General features: G+C 44.1%; 1 protein-coding gene across 4 annotated transcripts in view; it reads right to left on the minus strand.

Moving 5' to 3' along the window:
* Positions 1 to 16934, minus strand: part of LOC137354371 (collagen alpha-1(XIX) chain-like) — a 655592-nt gene that overhangs the window by 91959 nt on the left and 546699 nt on the right. For all 4 annotated transcript variants that reach the window (XM_068020137.1, XM_068020135.1, XM_068020134.1 and 1 more), the window contains 3 exons: positions 16068 to 16094; positions 13184 to 13237; positions 557 to 610 (listed from right to left, as the gene is read on the minus strand). In XM_068020137.1, the coding sequence (XP_067876238.1) occupies positions 557 to 610; positions 13184 to 13237; positions 16068 to 16094 (135 nt within the window). The remainder of the gene's footprint in view (positions 1 to 556; positions 611 to 13183; positions 13238 to 16067; positions 16095 to 16934) is intronic.

Consider the following 16934-nt stretch of genomic DNA (forward strand, 5'->3'; position numbering starts at 1 on the left):
TCATAGAATGATAAAACATAGAAGGAGGCCACTTGGCACATCGAGCTTGTGGTGGCTCTGCCCAGGAGCTAGGAATCAGTCCCATTCCATTGCTCTTTCCCTGTAGCCCTCCCTCTCTTTCAAATAGTTCTCCATTATTTCAGATTTTGATAGCGGGCCACTGACTCTTAATTCACACGAGGGGCCAGTATTAGACCCAACAAAAGGACCCACGGCCAACTGTGTCAAGTGACTGCATTGTGCAGACAATGCATGAACACTCAAATGTTAACTTTAAAAGAACAAATAATTCACAGAAATACCAAGGAACAATTAATCCTAAATTGACATGTAGTCGGAATCATTTTCTGATGGTTATGATGCATTGAATAGAATCTGCTTTTTAAATTTAAAAAATGACTAAACGTACTGCCGTTTGTTCAAATGGTGAATTAACTCACAGTACAGTGTAGAACAGTGCAATGAGGTTCTTTCATCAATACTATACAAATTGATTTTATTACATTCTCCATGTACAAATCTTTCATTATTATCCTTCTTCCTTCAAAATACTCACCTGTGGACCAGTCAGTCCTTGCAGACCTGGTGGCCCAGGCATTCCTGGATCCCCCTAGGAATATATTCAAATAAGATTGCACAAATGAGTGAAGAATCCACAGATAAAGCTGTGTGTGTATCAATACATTAACCCATAAAACTACATTATTTCTGAGCCCCTATCAAAGTCACTGATGAGAATTACACTCTTCGGGCTGGATTTTACCAGCCATCTAGGGACGGGCTGGGAAGTGAGGGGTGTAAAATGGTGAGGGAAGGCAGGGAGTGGAATGCCAGTAGTGGCCACTGCTCCCGGTGGCCGTGCTAGGACTGAAGAGTTGCCGGCCCTCTGATTGGTCAGCAGCTCTTGGAGATGGATGCCCACCCTTAAAGAGATGGCAGCCCCAATGCCAGACAGTTAATTGCCTGCAGTGCATAGAATTGTGTTGGGGCTCCCTGAAATGGCCATGGCAGGGGCCACCACTGTGGCCATTAAATTCAGCCCTTGCACTGCATTGAAATTTTGAAGTCTATAGGAAGTCTTTGGGAATTTCCAGAATACATTAACAATGACTGTGACCCAAACAGTTTCAAAGGCCTCAGGTTGAAATTCCCCATATCCCATTGAGTAAATGGGTAAGTTATACCAAGACATCCTGATCAGGAAGGCCTCAAGGTCAATTCTTGGTCAATGCCTTAATCAGGGCAACAGTGCAGGCATTATAATAGCATGGTGCAACCTTGATCGAGGGAAAGGAGAAATAGCTTGCTCCTGGTCACGATCCAGTGACCCATGCTGCAGAAAGGATTCGTGGACATTCAATGTGGACAAGGTCAGTTTTGGCTGCAAAGTCCCCATGATTGAAGAGTTTCCTGACTGTGCAGGCTCAGACATGAAGTCTGACCACTTGAGTTAGGTACTGGAAGGATTCCAGCATCTGCAGAGCAGCACCCTAGCACGAGGCTACATTTTGGGAAGAGGAAAGAAGATATGTTACAGGTATGCACTGAGGCTAACTGTTACAGCCCGACCATCTTCCTTACTGAGTTTGCTTAATATAGCACAGGCCAGGGATTGTACTTAAGACCTTCCTAGGCAGTCCAGTCCAGCTACTAAATGGATAAACTTGCTGAGTTATTCAGGGAACTTCAAGACCTTTTTTCGAACATCAAACTATTCCAAAGAGTTATGATTAACCTGAAAGTCCTTTTGATTATATTCTTCCAGTTTTGTTTAAAGTCGTTTAAAACTGACTCTAGATAATATCATTGTTCGTAGACTGTCCGTTTCAATCTTGCCACCTTACATACAAGGGATAAGGAACTCTCTATATCTGGCTGCAGTTCTCAAACTCACTCTTGACCTCTTCAGCTTAGAACTCTTGCTGTACAACCTATTCTTTTCATTTCTCTACATTGTAACAGTGACGCAAGGGGAGAGCCAACTGTGCAACAGCCCCAACAAACAAATTTCTCTGCAGCACCTGTGGAAGAGCCTGTCACTCCAGAATTGGCCTTTATAGCCACTCCAGGCGCTGCTTCACAAACCACTGACCACCTCCAGGCGCGTATCCATTGTCTCTCGAGATAAGGAGGCCCAAAAGAAAAGAAAGAAAGTAACAGTGACTACAGCTCAAAAGAACTTCACTGGCTGCAAAGTGCTTTCAGACACATTGAGGTGGTGAAAGGCATTCTACAAATGCAAGTCTTTCTTTTGTCTTCAGCTGTCGTCAGAGTTATCCCAGCCTCTTTCAGTTCCTCTCCCAAAGACATAGGTCAAAACTCTAATTCTATAGGGGTTCTACCAGTCTCCCACCAAAATCCTGATGGAACTCTCACAGAACATCCCCCTTTTTCCATTTATTCTAATCACTGACCAATCTGGGTAATTCATTTCCTCGTATCAGTTTATGAGCAAATTTGAATGATTTGATTGAGACCAGAATTGCTCATTAGTTGCTAAATTTTCTCACTTTCTTTGGCCTTAAATAACATCAACAAGGTAATTTTAGACAAAGATTTTTTTTTTGTTACCCTTGTGTACTCTTATTTTGGTCTTGTAATATCTAGCTTGTCTTCTACTATGCTGCTAGTCTCATGATACAATGATAATAGAACTGTTGACTAATCATAGCAATCAGTCTCTTAGTAGTAGGCATTCATCCGGCTCAGGAGACGATGGACTGCGCCCGGGGCGTATGTCACTTCTGAGTTGAACATCACCTGCTGTGTGAGTGGCAATCCCTTCCACGGCTGGCACAGATGAATATCGTTGGCCCAAGGTTGACTGATGTTTTTTCGTTTCACTGGGCTCACTTTTCCGCCACCTTTTGCCCTTTGCTTTTTCTATGCCCTTCCTGACTGCAATTCTTCAGGAACTCAGGTCAACAGCAAGGACTTCTCATGCATCGGCACTGATTCCGGTCAACTTGAGGTCTCGCTTGCAGCCATCCATGTACTGCAGACGTGGGCAAGCTGCTGGTCTCGTGTAGCAAGCTTGCTATAGAGCATGTCTTTGGGGATGCAGCCATCATCAATACGGCACAGTGGCTTGCATAGGTTGTCCATGCTTTGCTACTCTAAAGGGCAGTACTGAGAACACAAGCCTGGTACACACAAAGCTTTGTATTTCTGGTCATCTCTTATCTCTCATCAGTTAGTTTACAACAGATGCAGACATGAAGCACAGAGAACCCCCAGTGGTGGAGAGCTGTGGGAAACATAGGTCCAAAGTTACCTGTTCCTCCCAGGCATGCTAGACTCACCACATGTCTCAAATACAGCTTCATTCAATCTTGAGAAATCTGGGTGGTTTTAAGCAAAAAGCTTTGGAAGTTTCTATGCATGAATAAAGATTCCATTAAGGTTTTCTATGTAAACATTGTAGCTTAATTAAGACTGAAACCTTGTTCAGTTAAGGATGACCTTAATGCATTTAATTGCTTCTTCTCTTATGTTCTATGGGATGGTTTTAGGGAGGTCAGATATGATGGGGGCTAAATTGGATAGCATCGGCATGGGGAGCATGATGTACGATTAACCCATGGCCATTGATTGAAATGTAGGCAGCATGCTCATTAGAACAATTGCTGCATCCAACCAGCACTAACCACATTGCTGATTGGTTGGACACTTCAGCAAGGAGCCAATATTATGAGAGGCTATCACGACTTAAAGCTAGCCTACACTTCTTAAAAAAGAGGCACATTGTGGCTGGAAGCGGATTCTAGCAGTTGTGCAGAAGATGAATCTGATAAGGGAAGCATGAAATAATGGTGCAACATGGGAAAGAGTGGACTCCAGTGTTTTGCAACGCTGCACTGGAGGCCTTGCTGAAGGAGGTGGAGAGGAGGAGAGATGTCCTGTATTCACAGAGGGCAGGGGGCCCTCCAGACACACAATCAAAAGGCAGTGGCAGCAGCTAGTCGTGGCAGTCAATGCCAGGAGACAAACCCTGAGGACATGGATGCAGTGCCACAAGAAGTTCAATGACCTCACACAACTTGTCAAGCTCAGTGAATGTATCTTCAAATCCTATCAGCTGAAGCACTAACCTCAAACACTGCTCAATACACCAAAACCCCTATCACTCACCTGACTGACAATCTCTATCAGTCAGAACACATACCAAACATTCATAGCCTCACACAGTGAAAACTATGCAAGCCTCACACTCACATCTCACAACCTGCACACATTGCCAGCTATTCAACCATAATGGGCACATGACCCAAGCACATTGCACCACACTCACTGACACACTTTCCTCTCTCTTGCAGGACAAGATGGCGCATAATTGGAATCAGCAGGATTAAACACGTCCTCATCCTCATGCAGGAGACAGTGCTTGCCATTACTGGAATAGTAACTGTTGAGTCCTCAGCCAGCAGTGGGGCTGAATCAATAGAAGATGACGGTATCCTCATAGCTAATCGTTCTTTCCCACATCACACTTCCTCCTCATCCCACACTCTCTTCTGACTTACAAGCTGCGGATGCTATAAGCATACACCCTATCCCCTCACTACAACCCTATTATTGTGCCTTTCTCCTTTCAGACACCCAAGAACTGCAACCTGGCAGTGGAGGATGAGCAAGAAGACAGTGATTTCACACTCGCAGGCAAAAGTTCAGATACTGACACTGCGTGTACTTTAAAGGATAGCATAGAGATGGGACCTGCATGTGGTGAGACAGTGAGCATGTGTGGCCTACAGCCAGGGTGAGGGACAAGGATAGAGCAGATGCCAGCTCGCCAAAGGGTGAGGCCATATACTAGTTTTGCTGCAGGGGACTCAGATTAGGACTGCGATGGGGATGCCTACAGATAAAGGCTGATGTGTATACACAATGAAATGCTTGGTGCATTGGCAGGCCTATCAGAAAGCCTGTAGTCAATGCCAAGGAGCATGCAGGGGTCCAGAACCAACTTTGCACGGGGCTTCTCACAGAGCTTGGAGCCCGTCCTTTCCAGCATGGAAGTGGTGGCCAACTCCATCAGCACAATAGTGGACTCAACCATGATGCAGCATCTGGTGGCCAATGTCTCAGCTTCCATTGCAGCACAAGCAGAAACCACCCAACATCTGATTGTTGCAGTGGAAGCTCAGCCTTCTACCTCCATGGCTGCAGATATCATTTTTCAAATGAGCTTACAGGATCTACAGCAGTCCAGCAATCTGACCTCCAATAGATTACTAGGATTGCTGAGTCACTGCCCCGGGGGAGTAGCAGTGACTCTGTGGAGCATTCTTGACAGAATTCATGCTCCCACCACTGCTACTCTGCCAGTGTCCTTGCTGTTGCCTCTCAGTCAGCCAGCCCAGACTGCTGCTGCACTTGCTGGGGTGGTACAGTCCAAAGCTGAGCTCTCAAGGCCTTGAGCTGTTCGAGGGGATCCTGCAAGGCCATCTGCAGACTCCCCCAGTGAAAGTCACCAGCCTTCCACCAGCCATGCTGCAGCCACTGGGGTAGCACTACGTAGAAGCACTAGGAGAGCAAAGGTCACACAGAAGACAGACACTAAGGGAATGCACAAGGGTGATTAGTTGAGTTTTTTATGGCATATTGAATGGTTTGTTTGATAAAGTTGGTTTAGAATGTTTTTTATGGTGACTTTTATTTCAGCTTTGTGGCCAAGAGAACACTGTGACAGACTATGACATAGGGATGGTAAAGTGTAGGACTTCTGTACAATGTGGATTTGAGGTTGTGATTGGTGGAACTATAGTCAAATGAGGCAATCATGGACAGCCCATCCCAAGAGGGGATGTGCCAGTTGCCTCCTCCCTTCCTCCTCCTCTTCCTCCTGCTCCTGTCTGTGGTGATGAGGGTTGTGTCCTCATGATGGCCAGATTGTGCAGGATACAGCAGACCATCCCAAACGGGTCACACACTCCGGTGAATACTGCAGAATTCCTCCAGAGTGGTCCAGCCAGCGGAACCACTGCTTCAGCACCCCAATCGTTTGCTCTATGATGTTTTGTGTGGCAGCATGGCTCTCATTGTACACATGCTGCCACAGGTGGTTGAATTTTGTAGTGGTTGGGTTGCACACTGGAGTCATGAGGCAGGTGGTCAGCAGATAGCCTTTGTCACCCAGCAGCCACCCTCCGGTGGCTCAAATATTGAGTGACTGGAGGAGAATGAAAGCATCACTGCTGCCAGAATTCTGGGCAGTCACCTGCATGATATACTCAGCAGGCTGTATGGCCATGTGGTGACCACACCAAATGTTTTACTATTCTTAGGGTTTAACCCCTTTGTGTTTTATTTGTCAAATGAACAGACAGCGGCAGGTTTTCTTGTAGGCTTAAAACTGAAGATTAATTATTTATTGAGCAATATGCCTTATCCTGAAATTACGGCAACTGCACCCACTCAGACAATCACTCGCACGCACACACACACACACACACACACAAAGAAACAGACAGAGAGGAAAGGGAGTAAGTGATTTTCAAGTGAGGTAGGGTTTCAGGGTTCATGGTAAACCTGTTGAATTCCCTCGGAAGTCAAATTCTCAATGGTTGCAGACCTGAGGTGTTTGCAGGTTTCTCTCTTGGTGGAAAGTTCAGTTTGAAGACGGAGAATCACTTCCAACTTCAGTGCTGCATAAGTTAAAAATGTAAAATTTACAGCACGGCACCTCCCTTCTAGCTTGCTGGGTTTTCTCCCAGCCCTTAGCTGGACAAGTTTCATGGTCATGCTATTTTCTGGGTGTCTCTCTCTTGAAGCCTCCCTCTTTAAGGTAAAAGTTTGTCACATCATATAGGAGATGTTTTGGTCTCTCTCTCCCATGGTGATCCCACAATGGCCCAGGATGAGAATAATCCGGTTATGACATTTCCACGTCATACTTTTTTTTGTTTCGGTAGATTCAGGAATGTTTCAGGATGGGTCTACTTGACACCTCTCAACCTGGTTAGGCATCCTTTGTTCTAAACATTCAGTGTGGTAATGTTCAAATACACATGCGACCATCTTTTGCAGCATTATCCATTTTAAAAAAAATCAAAATCAATTTTTATAACTGTTCTGCTTGAAATTGTATTTTTTCATTGTGTTACGACTGACCGCTCACGACAAAGCGCCCAATCAAAATATATATTTCTGATTGTCGTGGCAGCAATGCACTGTCAATTCAGTCCTGCCACTCCACAGATCGCCTAACATATCACTTTAAACTTTCTAAATTAAAGAAATCCACAGCCGAATTGAACCATCTATTAACCCCCAGATGAGGTGAACCAGGCCAGGTGTCTTTAGATCAACAAATTAACTGCTTATTATAAAAACTAAACTCTTAAACACTAAGATATAAACAACATTTATTAAAAAAATGTCCTTGCAGATTTACACTCCTGCTGAAGTAGAATCTTCCAATGTGGAACAGTCCAAGGTTGCTTTAAGTGCTCGCAGCCGTCCGATGGGGGAAAAAAAAGATTCTTCAACAGTAGGACAGTTAGTAATCTAGTTCAGCAGTTGGAGTGATGCTCTTCTTCTTCCAGCGATGAACACAGCAATTAAAATTCAGTGGTTAAAGTAATTGATTGTTTTCTTTGAAGAAATTAGTCTAGCTTGACTCTTCAGAATTCTGAGAGTATAATGAATAGGGTTTAAACAGACAGAGGGAGAGCTCTTATTTCCTTCAGTATATGCTGGCAAATAGTTTGTGTGTCTGTATCTGTTAGAACAGTCTGTCTCCACTAAAAGCCAGTTCAAAAATGTAATTGCAACATTGCATATTTTGTCCTTGGTCTCCGAATGGCTGTTGTCAGGTAACCAGATGCACTCTTTGAAGCTGGTTGGTTCCCGCTCCATATGGTTGTATCCAATGGCAACCAAAATGCATCTTCTTAGGAATTCCTGAGGCTTGTTTGTTCTTAAAGCAGTACCAATCCTTTTACAGCTTTAAAGGGACACAGCAGATTTTTTTTTTAAAAAGTAGGATCGTAACAATTGTTGCACTTCTTGTAAATGTGACAATGGTTATGTTGCAACTGCACATTCAGCTTAAGCTTTGTGGTTTTGGTAATTTTCAGCATGTGCATGGGGCATTCGCAAAGCCACTTGTGTGGAGTCGATGGCACTCTGCACCATGGGAAAGCCAACTACAACTGGCAAAGACACATGCACTGCCTGCTCCTCTCCGTTCAGAGACAACACAATGTATTCCAGTCTTCTGGCATAAAGAGGCTCTATCACCTTTCTGATACAGCAATGGATGTCAAACTGGGAGATGCTAGATATGTCACCTGCTTCATCCTGGAAGGATCTGGACATGAAGAAATTCAGGGCCATGGTCACTTTTACAGCCACTGGCAGCATTGTACTCACCATGTTCTGAGGCTGCAGGTCTGGTTGCAAGAGTTGACAGAGTCCTGTGAGTACCTTCTTCATGAATTATGGACTATGCACTCAATGCTCCTGGCTTAGGTGGAGGTAAGAGAAATGCTCCCCCAAGATCCTTATTAGGGGATCCTGCTGAGACCTCCTCTGGCACCCGGAGCATCAGATGTATGGGTGTTACAGAGCCCAATTTTGCTGCCATGTACCCTGGAACAAAGTTCCCTCTAGTCTCTGAGTGTCATGGACCGAATCATATATAGTTTTGGAGACAGCAGCTTGACAGTAGCGAAGGTGCGAGAGCGAGCTTACAGCTGGGAAGTCAATTTCAGTTTTTGGTGACTGCAGCTTGACAGTAGCGAAGGTGCGAGAGCGAGCTGACAGCTGGGAAGTCAATTTCAGTTAGATTTGTTGGGAATTTAGAATAGAGGGAATGGAAGTTAAGGCAGTTGTATGTTCCTCCTGCAGAATGTGGGAGGTAAGGGTCGCCAAGAGTGTCCCTGCTGACTGCATCTGCGGGAAGTGCACCCAACTCCAGCTCCTCGAGAACCTCGTTAGGGAACTGGAGCTGGATGAACTTCGGATCATTCGGGAGGCGGAGGGGGTTATTGAGAGGAGTTATGGGGAGGTCGTCACACCTCAGGTAAAAGAAGTAGGTAAATGGGTTACCGTCAGGGGAAGGAGAGGGAACCAGCAGGCAGTGCAGGGATCCCCTGTGGCCGTTTCCCTCAACAACAGGTATACCGTTTTGGATACTGTTGCGGGGGATGACTTACCAGGGGTAAGCAATGGGGTACAGGTCTCTGGCACAGAGTCTGTCCCTGTTGCTCAGAAGGGAAGGGGGAAGAGGAGCAGAGCATTAGTCATTGGGGACTCCATAGTTAGGGGAACAGATAAGAGGTTCTGTGGGAACGAGAGAGACTCACGGTTGGTATGTTGCCTCCCAGGTGCCAGGGTTCGTGATGTCTCGGATCGTGTTTTTGGGATCCTTAAGGGGGAGGGGGAGCAGCCCCAAGTCGTGGTCCACATAGGCACCAACGACATAGGTAGGAAGAGAGATGGGGATTTAAGACAGAAATTCAGGGAGCTAGGGTGGAAGCTTAGAGCGAGAACAAACAGAGTTGTTATCTCTGGGTTGTTGCCCGTGCCACGTGATAGCGAAGTGAGGAATAGGGAGAGAGAGGAGTTGAACACGTGGCTGCAGGGATGGTGCAGGAGGGAGGGTTTTGGTTTCCTGGATAATTGGGGCTCTTTCTGGGGTAGGTGGGACCTCTACAAACAGGATGGTCTTCACCTGAACCAGAGGGGTACCAATATCCTGGGGGGGAGATTTGCTAGTGCTCTTCGGGGGGGTTTAAACTAATTCAGCAGGGGAATGGGAACCTAAATTGTAGTGCCAGTGTACAGGATGTTGAGAGTAGTGAGGTCAGGGATAAGGTTACAAGGACGCAAGAGGGCACTGGCAAGCAAGAACCTGGTTTAAAGTGTGTCTACTTCAACGCCAGGAGCATCCGGAATAAGGTGGGTGAGCTTGCAGCATGGGTTGGTACCTGGGATCTCGATGTAGTGGCTATTTCGGAGACATGGGTAGAGCAGGGGCAGGAATGGATGTTGCAGGTTCCGGGATTTAGATGTTTCAGTAAGAACAGAGAAGATGGTAAAAGAGGGGGGGGTGTGGCATTGTTAATCAAGGAGAGTATTACAGCGACAGAAAGGACATTTGAGGACTCGTCTACTGAGGTAGTATGGGCCGTTAGAAACAGGAGAGGTGAGGTCACCCTGTTGGGAGTCTTTTATAGACCTCCAAATAGTTCCAGAGATGTAGAGGAAAGGATAGCGAAGATGATTCTCGACAGGGGTGAGAGTAACAGGGTAGTTGTTATGGGGGACTTTAACTTTCCAAATATCGACTGGAAATACGATAGTTCGAGTACTTTAGATGGGTCAGTTTTTGTCCAGTGTGTGCAGGAGGGTTTTCTGACACAGTATGTAGACAGGCCAACCAGGGGCGATGCCACATTGGATTTGGTACTGGGTAATGAACCCGGCCAGGTGTTAGATTTAGATGTAGGTGAGCACTTTGGTGATAGTGACCACAATTCGGTTAGGTTTACCTTAGCGATGGGCAGGGACAGGTATATACCGCAGGGCAAAAATTATAGCTGGGGGAAAGGAAATTATGATGCGATTAGGCAAGATTTAGGATGCGTCGGATGGGGAAGGAAACTGCAGGGGATGGGCACAATCGAAATGTGGAGCTTATTCAAGGGGCAGCTACTGCGTGTCCTTGATAAGTATGTACCTGTCAGGCAGGGAGGAAGTTGTCGAGCGAGGGAGCCGTGGTTTACTAAAGAAGTTGAAGCGCTTGTCAAGAGGAAGAAGAAGGCTTATGTTAGGATGAGACGTGAAGGCTCAGTTAGGGCGCTTGAGAGTTACAAGCTAGCCAGGAAGGATCTAAAGGGAGAGCTAAGAAGAGCAAGGAGAGGACATGAGAAGTCATTGGCGGATAGGATCAGGGAAAACCCTAAGGCTTTCTATAGGTATATCAGGAATAAAAGAATGACTAGAGTTAGATTAGGGCCAATCAAGGATAGTAGTGGGAAGTTATGTGTGGAATCAGAGGAGGTAGGGGAAGTGTTAAATGAATATTTTGCGTCAGTATTTACAGTAGAGAAAGAAAATGTTGTCGAGGAGAATACTGAGATTCAGCCTACTAGGCTAGATGGGATTGAGGTTCACAAGGAGGAGGTGTTATCAATTTTGGAAAATGTGAGAATAGATAAGTCCCCTGGGCCAGATGGGATTTATCCTAGGATTCTCTGGGAAGCTAGGGAGGAGATTGCAGAGCCTTTGTCCTTGATCTTTATGTCGTCATTGTCGACAGGAATAGTGCCGGAAGACTGGAGGATAGCAAATGTTGTCCCCTTGTTCAAGAAGGGGAGTAGAGACAGCCCTGGTAATTATAGACCTGTGAGCCTTACTTCGGTTGTGGGTAAAATGTTGGAAAAGGTTATAAGAGACAGGATTTATAATCATCTTGAAAAGAATAAGTTCATTAGCGATAGTCAGCACGGTTTTGTGACGGGTAGGTCGTGCCTCACAAACCTTATTGAGTTTTTCGAGAAGGTGACCAAACAGGTGGATGAGGGTAAAGCAGTGGATGTGGTGTATATGGATTTCAGTAAGGCGTTTGATAAGGTTCCCCATGGTAGGCTATTGCAGAAAATACAGAAGTATGGGGTTGAAGGTGATTTAGAGCTTTGGATCAGAAATTGGCTAGCTGAAAGAAGACAGAGGGTGGTGGTTGATGGCAAATGTTCATCCTGGAGTTTAGTTACTAGTGGTGTACCGCAAGGATCTGTTTTGGGGCCACTGCTGTTTGTCATTTTTATAAATGACCTGGAAGAGGGTGTAGAAGGGTGGGTTAGTAAATTTGCGGATGACACTAAGGTCGGTGGAGTTGTGGATAGTGCCGAAGGATGTTGTAGGGTACAGAGGGACATAGATAGGCTGCAGAGCTGGGCTGAGAGATGGCAAATGGAGTTTAATGCGAAAAAGTGCGAGGTGATTCACTTTGGAAGGAGTAACAGGAATGCAGAGTACTGGGCTAATGGGAAGATTCTTGGTAGTGTAGATGAACAGAGAGATCTTGGTGTCCAGGTGCATAAATCCCTGAAGGTTGCTACCCAGGTTAATAGGGCTGTTAAGAAGGCATATGGTGTGTTAGCTTTTATTAGTAGGGGGATCGAGTTTCGGAGCCACGAGGTCATGCTGCAGCTGTACAAAACTCTGGTGAGACCGCACCTGGAGTATTGCGTGCAGTTCTGGTCACCGCATTATAGGAAGGATGTGGAAGCTATGGAAAGGGTGCAGAGGAGATTTACTAGGATGTTGCCTGGTATGGAGGGAAGGTCTTACGAGGAAAGGCTGAGGGACTTGAGGTTGTTTTCGTTGGAGAGGAGGAGGAGAGGTGACTTAATAGAGACATATAAGATAATCAGAGGGTTGGATAGGGTGGATAGTGAGAGTCTTTTTCCTCGGATGGTGATGGCAAACACGAGGGGACATAGCTTTAAGTTGAGGGGTGATAGATATAGGACAGATGTCAGAGGTAGTTTCTTTACTCAGAGAGTAGTAGGGGTGTGGAACGCCCTGCCTGCAACAGTAGTAGACTCGCCAACTTTAAGGGCATTTAAGTGGTCATTGGATAGGCATATGGATGAAAATGGAATAGTGTAGGTCAGATGGTTTCACAGGTCGGCGCAACATCGAGGGCCAAAGGGCCTGTACTGCGCTGTAATGTTCTAATTCTAATTCTAATAAACTACTACAGCATCCATTTATCTGGTCACTCAGCTGCTGTCTGTGGAAAAAGTCCGTTATTCCAAAACTGAAGTGTGAAGTGGTCATACTTGGTACAGTTAACTCTTTCTGCTTTGATGGTTGAAAGCACCATTTTTAGGGCCACCTATTTACCTCGGTTGGTATCATCATTAACCAAGTAGTGCTTTATCCTCAGTTGGATGTATGCTAACTCACTTCCCTCATACAATGGGATTCCATAAAGCCTCCAAGACGTTCCCGACATTATAATTAACACTCACTATTTTAAAAAAGATCATTGTTAAACTGCTTGAGATTTTAAGAGGTGCTGACAGTAAAAAAAAACTGTTTTGATGACTCCAGGCTCAGTCTATGATTGATTTTTTTTTCATTTGGTCAATGAACTTAAAAGAAATACTGAGACACAGTATTGAGCTGGATAGATAGATTGAAAGAAAGAGAGAGAGAGAGATACCTTTTCTCCTGGTGGGCCTTCTAATCCTGGTAATCCCATTGGACCCATGTCTCCCTGCAAGAGTGAAACAATTAGTCTTTATCTTACAGGTGAAACATCACTGTCACATTGCAGCTAATCACTATAAGCGTCAACAGCAGAACCAAGCTCTTTTTAATGCATCATGTCCCTCAGGTTTTACTGTACTGATGTCCTTTCACTTGTCATCATTTCACACCATTAAATAAATATTACTTTCTAATTATATGTCGCTTCTGGCAGGTTTCACATCAGTGGGCCAGATTGTCATCAGGCTGTCATGGTGCAAATGGACTTACACAGTATATGAAATAAACAGAGGCCAGTATTAAACCCATAACATTATTTGCCCTTTCTCTGTCAGATGTTCTCAGATATGCTTCCAAATCTTTTCTGTGTTTATTCCAGCCTTAGGTTTAAGGCCGTTACTCTTTTTTTTCCTTTACTGTCAGTGTCAAATTGAAAGCAGATTAATTTTACAGTGACAAATCTTCGATAGAATCCTAGGCTAAAACTAGTAGCCATAGCATGATTGTGCAAAGTGCTGTATTGCTGTTTATTATGAGAGGTCAAGGTGCCTAATAATGGGCTCAGGAACCAATCTGAAGAAACACTGATGCACAATTAAGGTTCTGCCTCAGTCTGTTTTGAGAACTCTGTAAATATGAATTGGAAGCTTAGGATTATATCTTGGACCAATTCCTCTCTATCTGAACCTTGGTGACTCTTGTGTCCAACGTTCCCACCAACAGTGCCAGGTTGGATCAGGTGATAGCACATTCAAGATGACAGTAATGATTGATATGGAAACAAGTGTAACCTGGGATGTCATTTTGTATCCAGACAAGTTTTTAAAAAGGCAGAAACGATGGACAAATGTAATGTGATGAGATCGGAGAAACTGGGGTTCTTCTTAGAGCACAAAAGGTTAAGGGGGGATTTAATAGATTTTGTATTTAATAGGTGTTCAATATCATGAAGGATCTTGATACACTAAATAGAGAGAAACTGTTTCCACTGGCAGGAGGGTCAGTAACCATAGGATGTAGATTTATGGTAATTGCTAAATGGACCAGGGTGGAGATGAGAAGTGCTTTTACACATCAAATTATTATGATCTGGAATGCCCGAATAGGCAGTGGAAGCAGATTCAAGAGTAACATTCAAAACAGAACTGTATAAATACTTGAAGGGGAAAAACTTACTGGGCTATGGGAAAAAACAGGGGAGTGGGACTAATTGGATAGCTCTTTCAAAGAGCCAACACAGGCACAATGGGTTAAATGACCTTCTTCAGTGCCGAAGCTTTCTATGAAATCTGCTATGAGGCAACAGTGATATTGCTTCCTCAGAGACTACAAATAAGTAGTTTATTAACCTGTCTCAGCAACCAAAAAGCAAATTTCACTCATGGTCTTGCACAATGTTTGATTCCTTTTGTGGCTGTGAAGAATGATATATAAGATGGAGGTTTGGACACAGGCTAGCAAAAAGGGTTCCTGAACATGACGTTACGTAGGTAGTCATATTTTTAAGGAGAAAGTTGCAAGGGCTTTCATTCAGGCGAAGGGGTTAGAAATGGTTCAAAGTCATCTTGTTTATGCCAAGTAAGATGACCCGTTGAAGTAGGAGGCATAGTGAATTCTTTATTTTGTATCATTATGCAAAGTTAAGTTGTACTTCTTGAATTAAATGAAGCAGATCATAACTGCTGCATTAAGTGTTTTCCTTACTGTGAAATAATTGGTTTGTATCAGGCCTTTTCTCAGTAAATGATTGCTTGGTCTGCCTTTTGAGATATTGAAGAAATTGTGAAAGACTCTGCTACCGAATCCTCATCAAAAAGGAATGTTATTGTTATTGCCCTGTGTAATACAAGTGGGCAAGTAGATATAGGGCATTTCACATAAAAATAAGATGCTCATACTGTTTAATGAAAGGTCATTGACCTAAAGTGTTAACTCTGATTCTCTCCACAAATTCTAGCTTCCTCAGCATTTTGCTTTTGTTTTGTGCTCATTGTTCACTGGATTGACTGATGCTACTAAATCCAAGAATTTTCCAAGGGTTTTTCTTCTGGAGCACCATCTGGTTGGTTGGTTGAAAGCCTGGTCGTCCTGCCGGGAGGTCTGGTGCATTGTGACAAATGGGCCTAATCTAAACAACTTTGTGGATTGCGGCCTGAAAGTGAGGGCCTTGCAGGGAGCCTGCCGGCTGCAGTGTCAGGCATGAGCCAGAGCAGCCATGATCCAGGCCGGGTTTGTGTGGCTATCTTGCATTTATTGATGTCGTTGGATCCAGATTTCCATTTTAAATGGGCCTATCTCCTGCCTCTGGAGTCCTTCACCAGTAGGCCATGGTTAGCATTGCCACGTCATATCCACAGTGACTGCAGAAATGAGGAGGTAGGTCACCGCCCAAGTTTTCGAGGCACCAGCGCCCACTTTTTCTCTAGGCAGAATGGCTGAAAATTCAGCAGACCTGAATTTGTAGCATGGTCCCACTCTGGGACCTGGGCACACAGTCTAGGTCAATGCTTCAATGGTGTACTATGGGCTACATTATTGGATATGTTTCCCTTTGGATAAGACTTTAACCTGAATTCATATTTTACTGTTCAGGAGGACGATAAAGATCCATTGGCACTAGTTAGAGAAGAGCAAGGAGTTCTCTTGATTTAAAAAAAAATCGTTCTTGTGATGTGGCTGGCGGTGACAAGGCCCATCCCTATGTGAAGAAGTTGAGGATGTACTAACAGCACAATAGGCTTTTATATAAATGCCGACATGTTGTATGTTGATTTATTCAGATTCTGAGGCTATTTCTTTGTCCATTGCAACTTTTTGATTTGGAAGCTCCTGCTTACCATTGAACCTGGATCTCCTTTTAACCCCTGCAAGAGGAGAGCACGAGTAAAAGAAAGCTAAAGGCATTCATACATATAAATTCTGCACAACTTTACATGTACACGAATGCCTCATTAAAGGCCATTACACCTGTCTTAGAAAAGGCATGCAGATAAAAGACAAGGCACATTTTCAAAATTCAAATTTATTCATGGAGATTATAAATTATTTACTTTGAGTTACAGTGAGAATGTCTGGGGAATCTATGCAATTAAATAACGACCATTCAGAAAAGTTTGCTCAGAATTTCCTAGGAATGTTATTGTAACAATGGAGCAAGAACAGAGTTGCACCTTCTTGCCACTGAAATTCACGTATAATTGATTCATGCTGGTTTTACGACGGAACACTGCTACATCTGTAGATCCTTGATCATTTAAATTGATCCTGAGTTATGTCTACTGACCCCCTCCTTGTAGATCGTTAACTTACTTCTGACCATACCATGCAAAGAAGCATAAAATATAGGATTCCTGCACTTTAGCTGGTACTGATCAGGTGTAAAATTTGGATCCTTGATTTAAGACACAGCAGGACTAATGTACTAATTCTGGTGTTTTACAGCAAGTTCTCAATTTTATTTCTCCTTACTGAGACCTGCATTGTATCTTCTGCATCGATAAATGCTTTTTTACGGCATCAGAATATGTTACATTAAAAATAAATGGTTTGATGGGTTCAAACTTTAATTTTCATAATATCATTAAGATAAAGAAGGGAGATGGTGTATTTCTATATTGTTTATGCTGCTTTTTGCCTGATTTATACCATTTTTTACAAATACTGATGAGAATTCGAGGAAATTTCAGTGTAAGGTATTATCGGCG

This window comes from Heterodontus francisci, chromosome 3, assembly GCF_036365525.1.
Source record: "Heterodontus francisci isolate sHetFra1 chromosome 3, sHetFra1.hap1, whole genome shotgun sequence".
In the NCBI taxonomy this organism is placed as follows: domain Eukaryota; kingdom Metazoa; phylum Chordata; class Chondrichthyes; order Heterodontiformes; family Heterodontidae; genus Heterodontus; species Heterodontus francisci.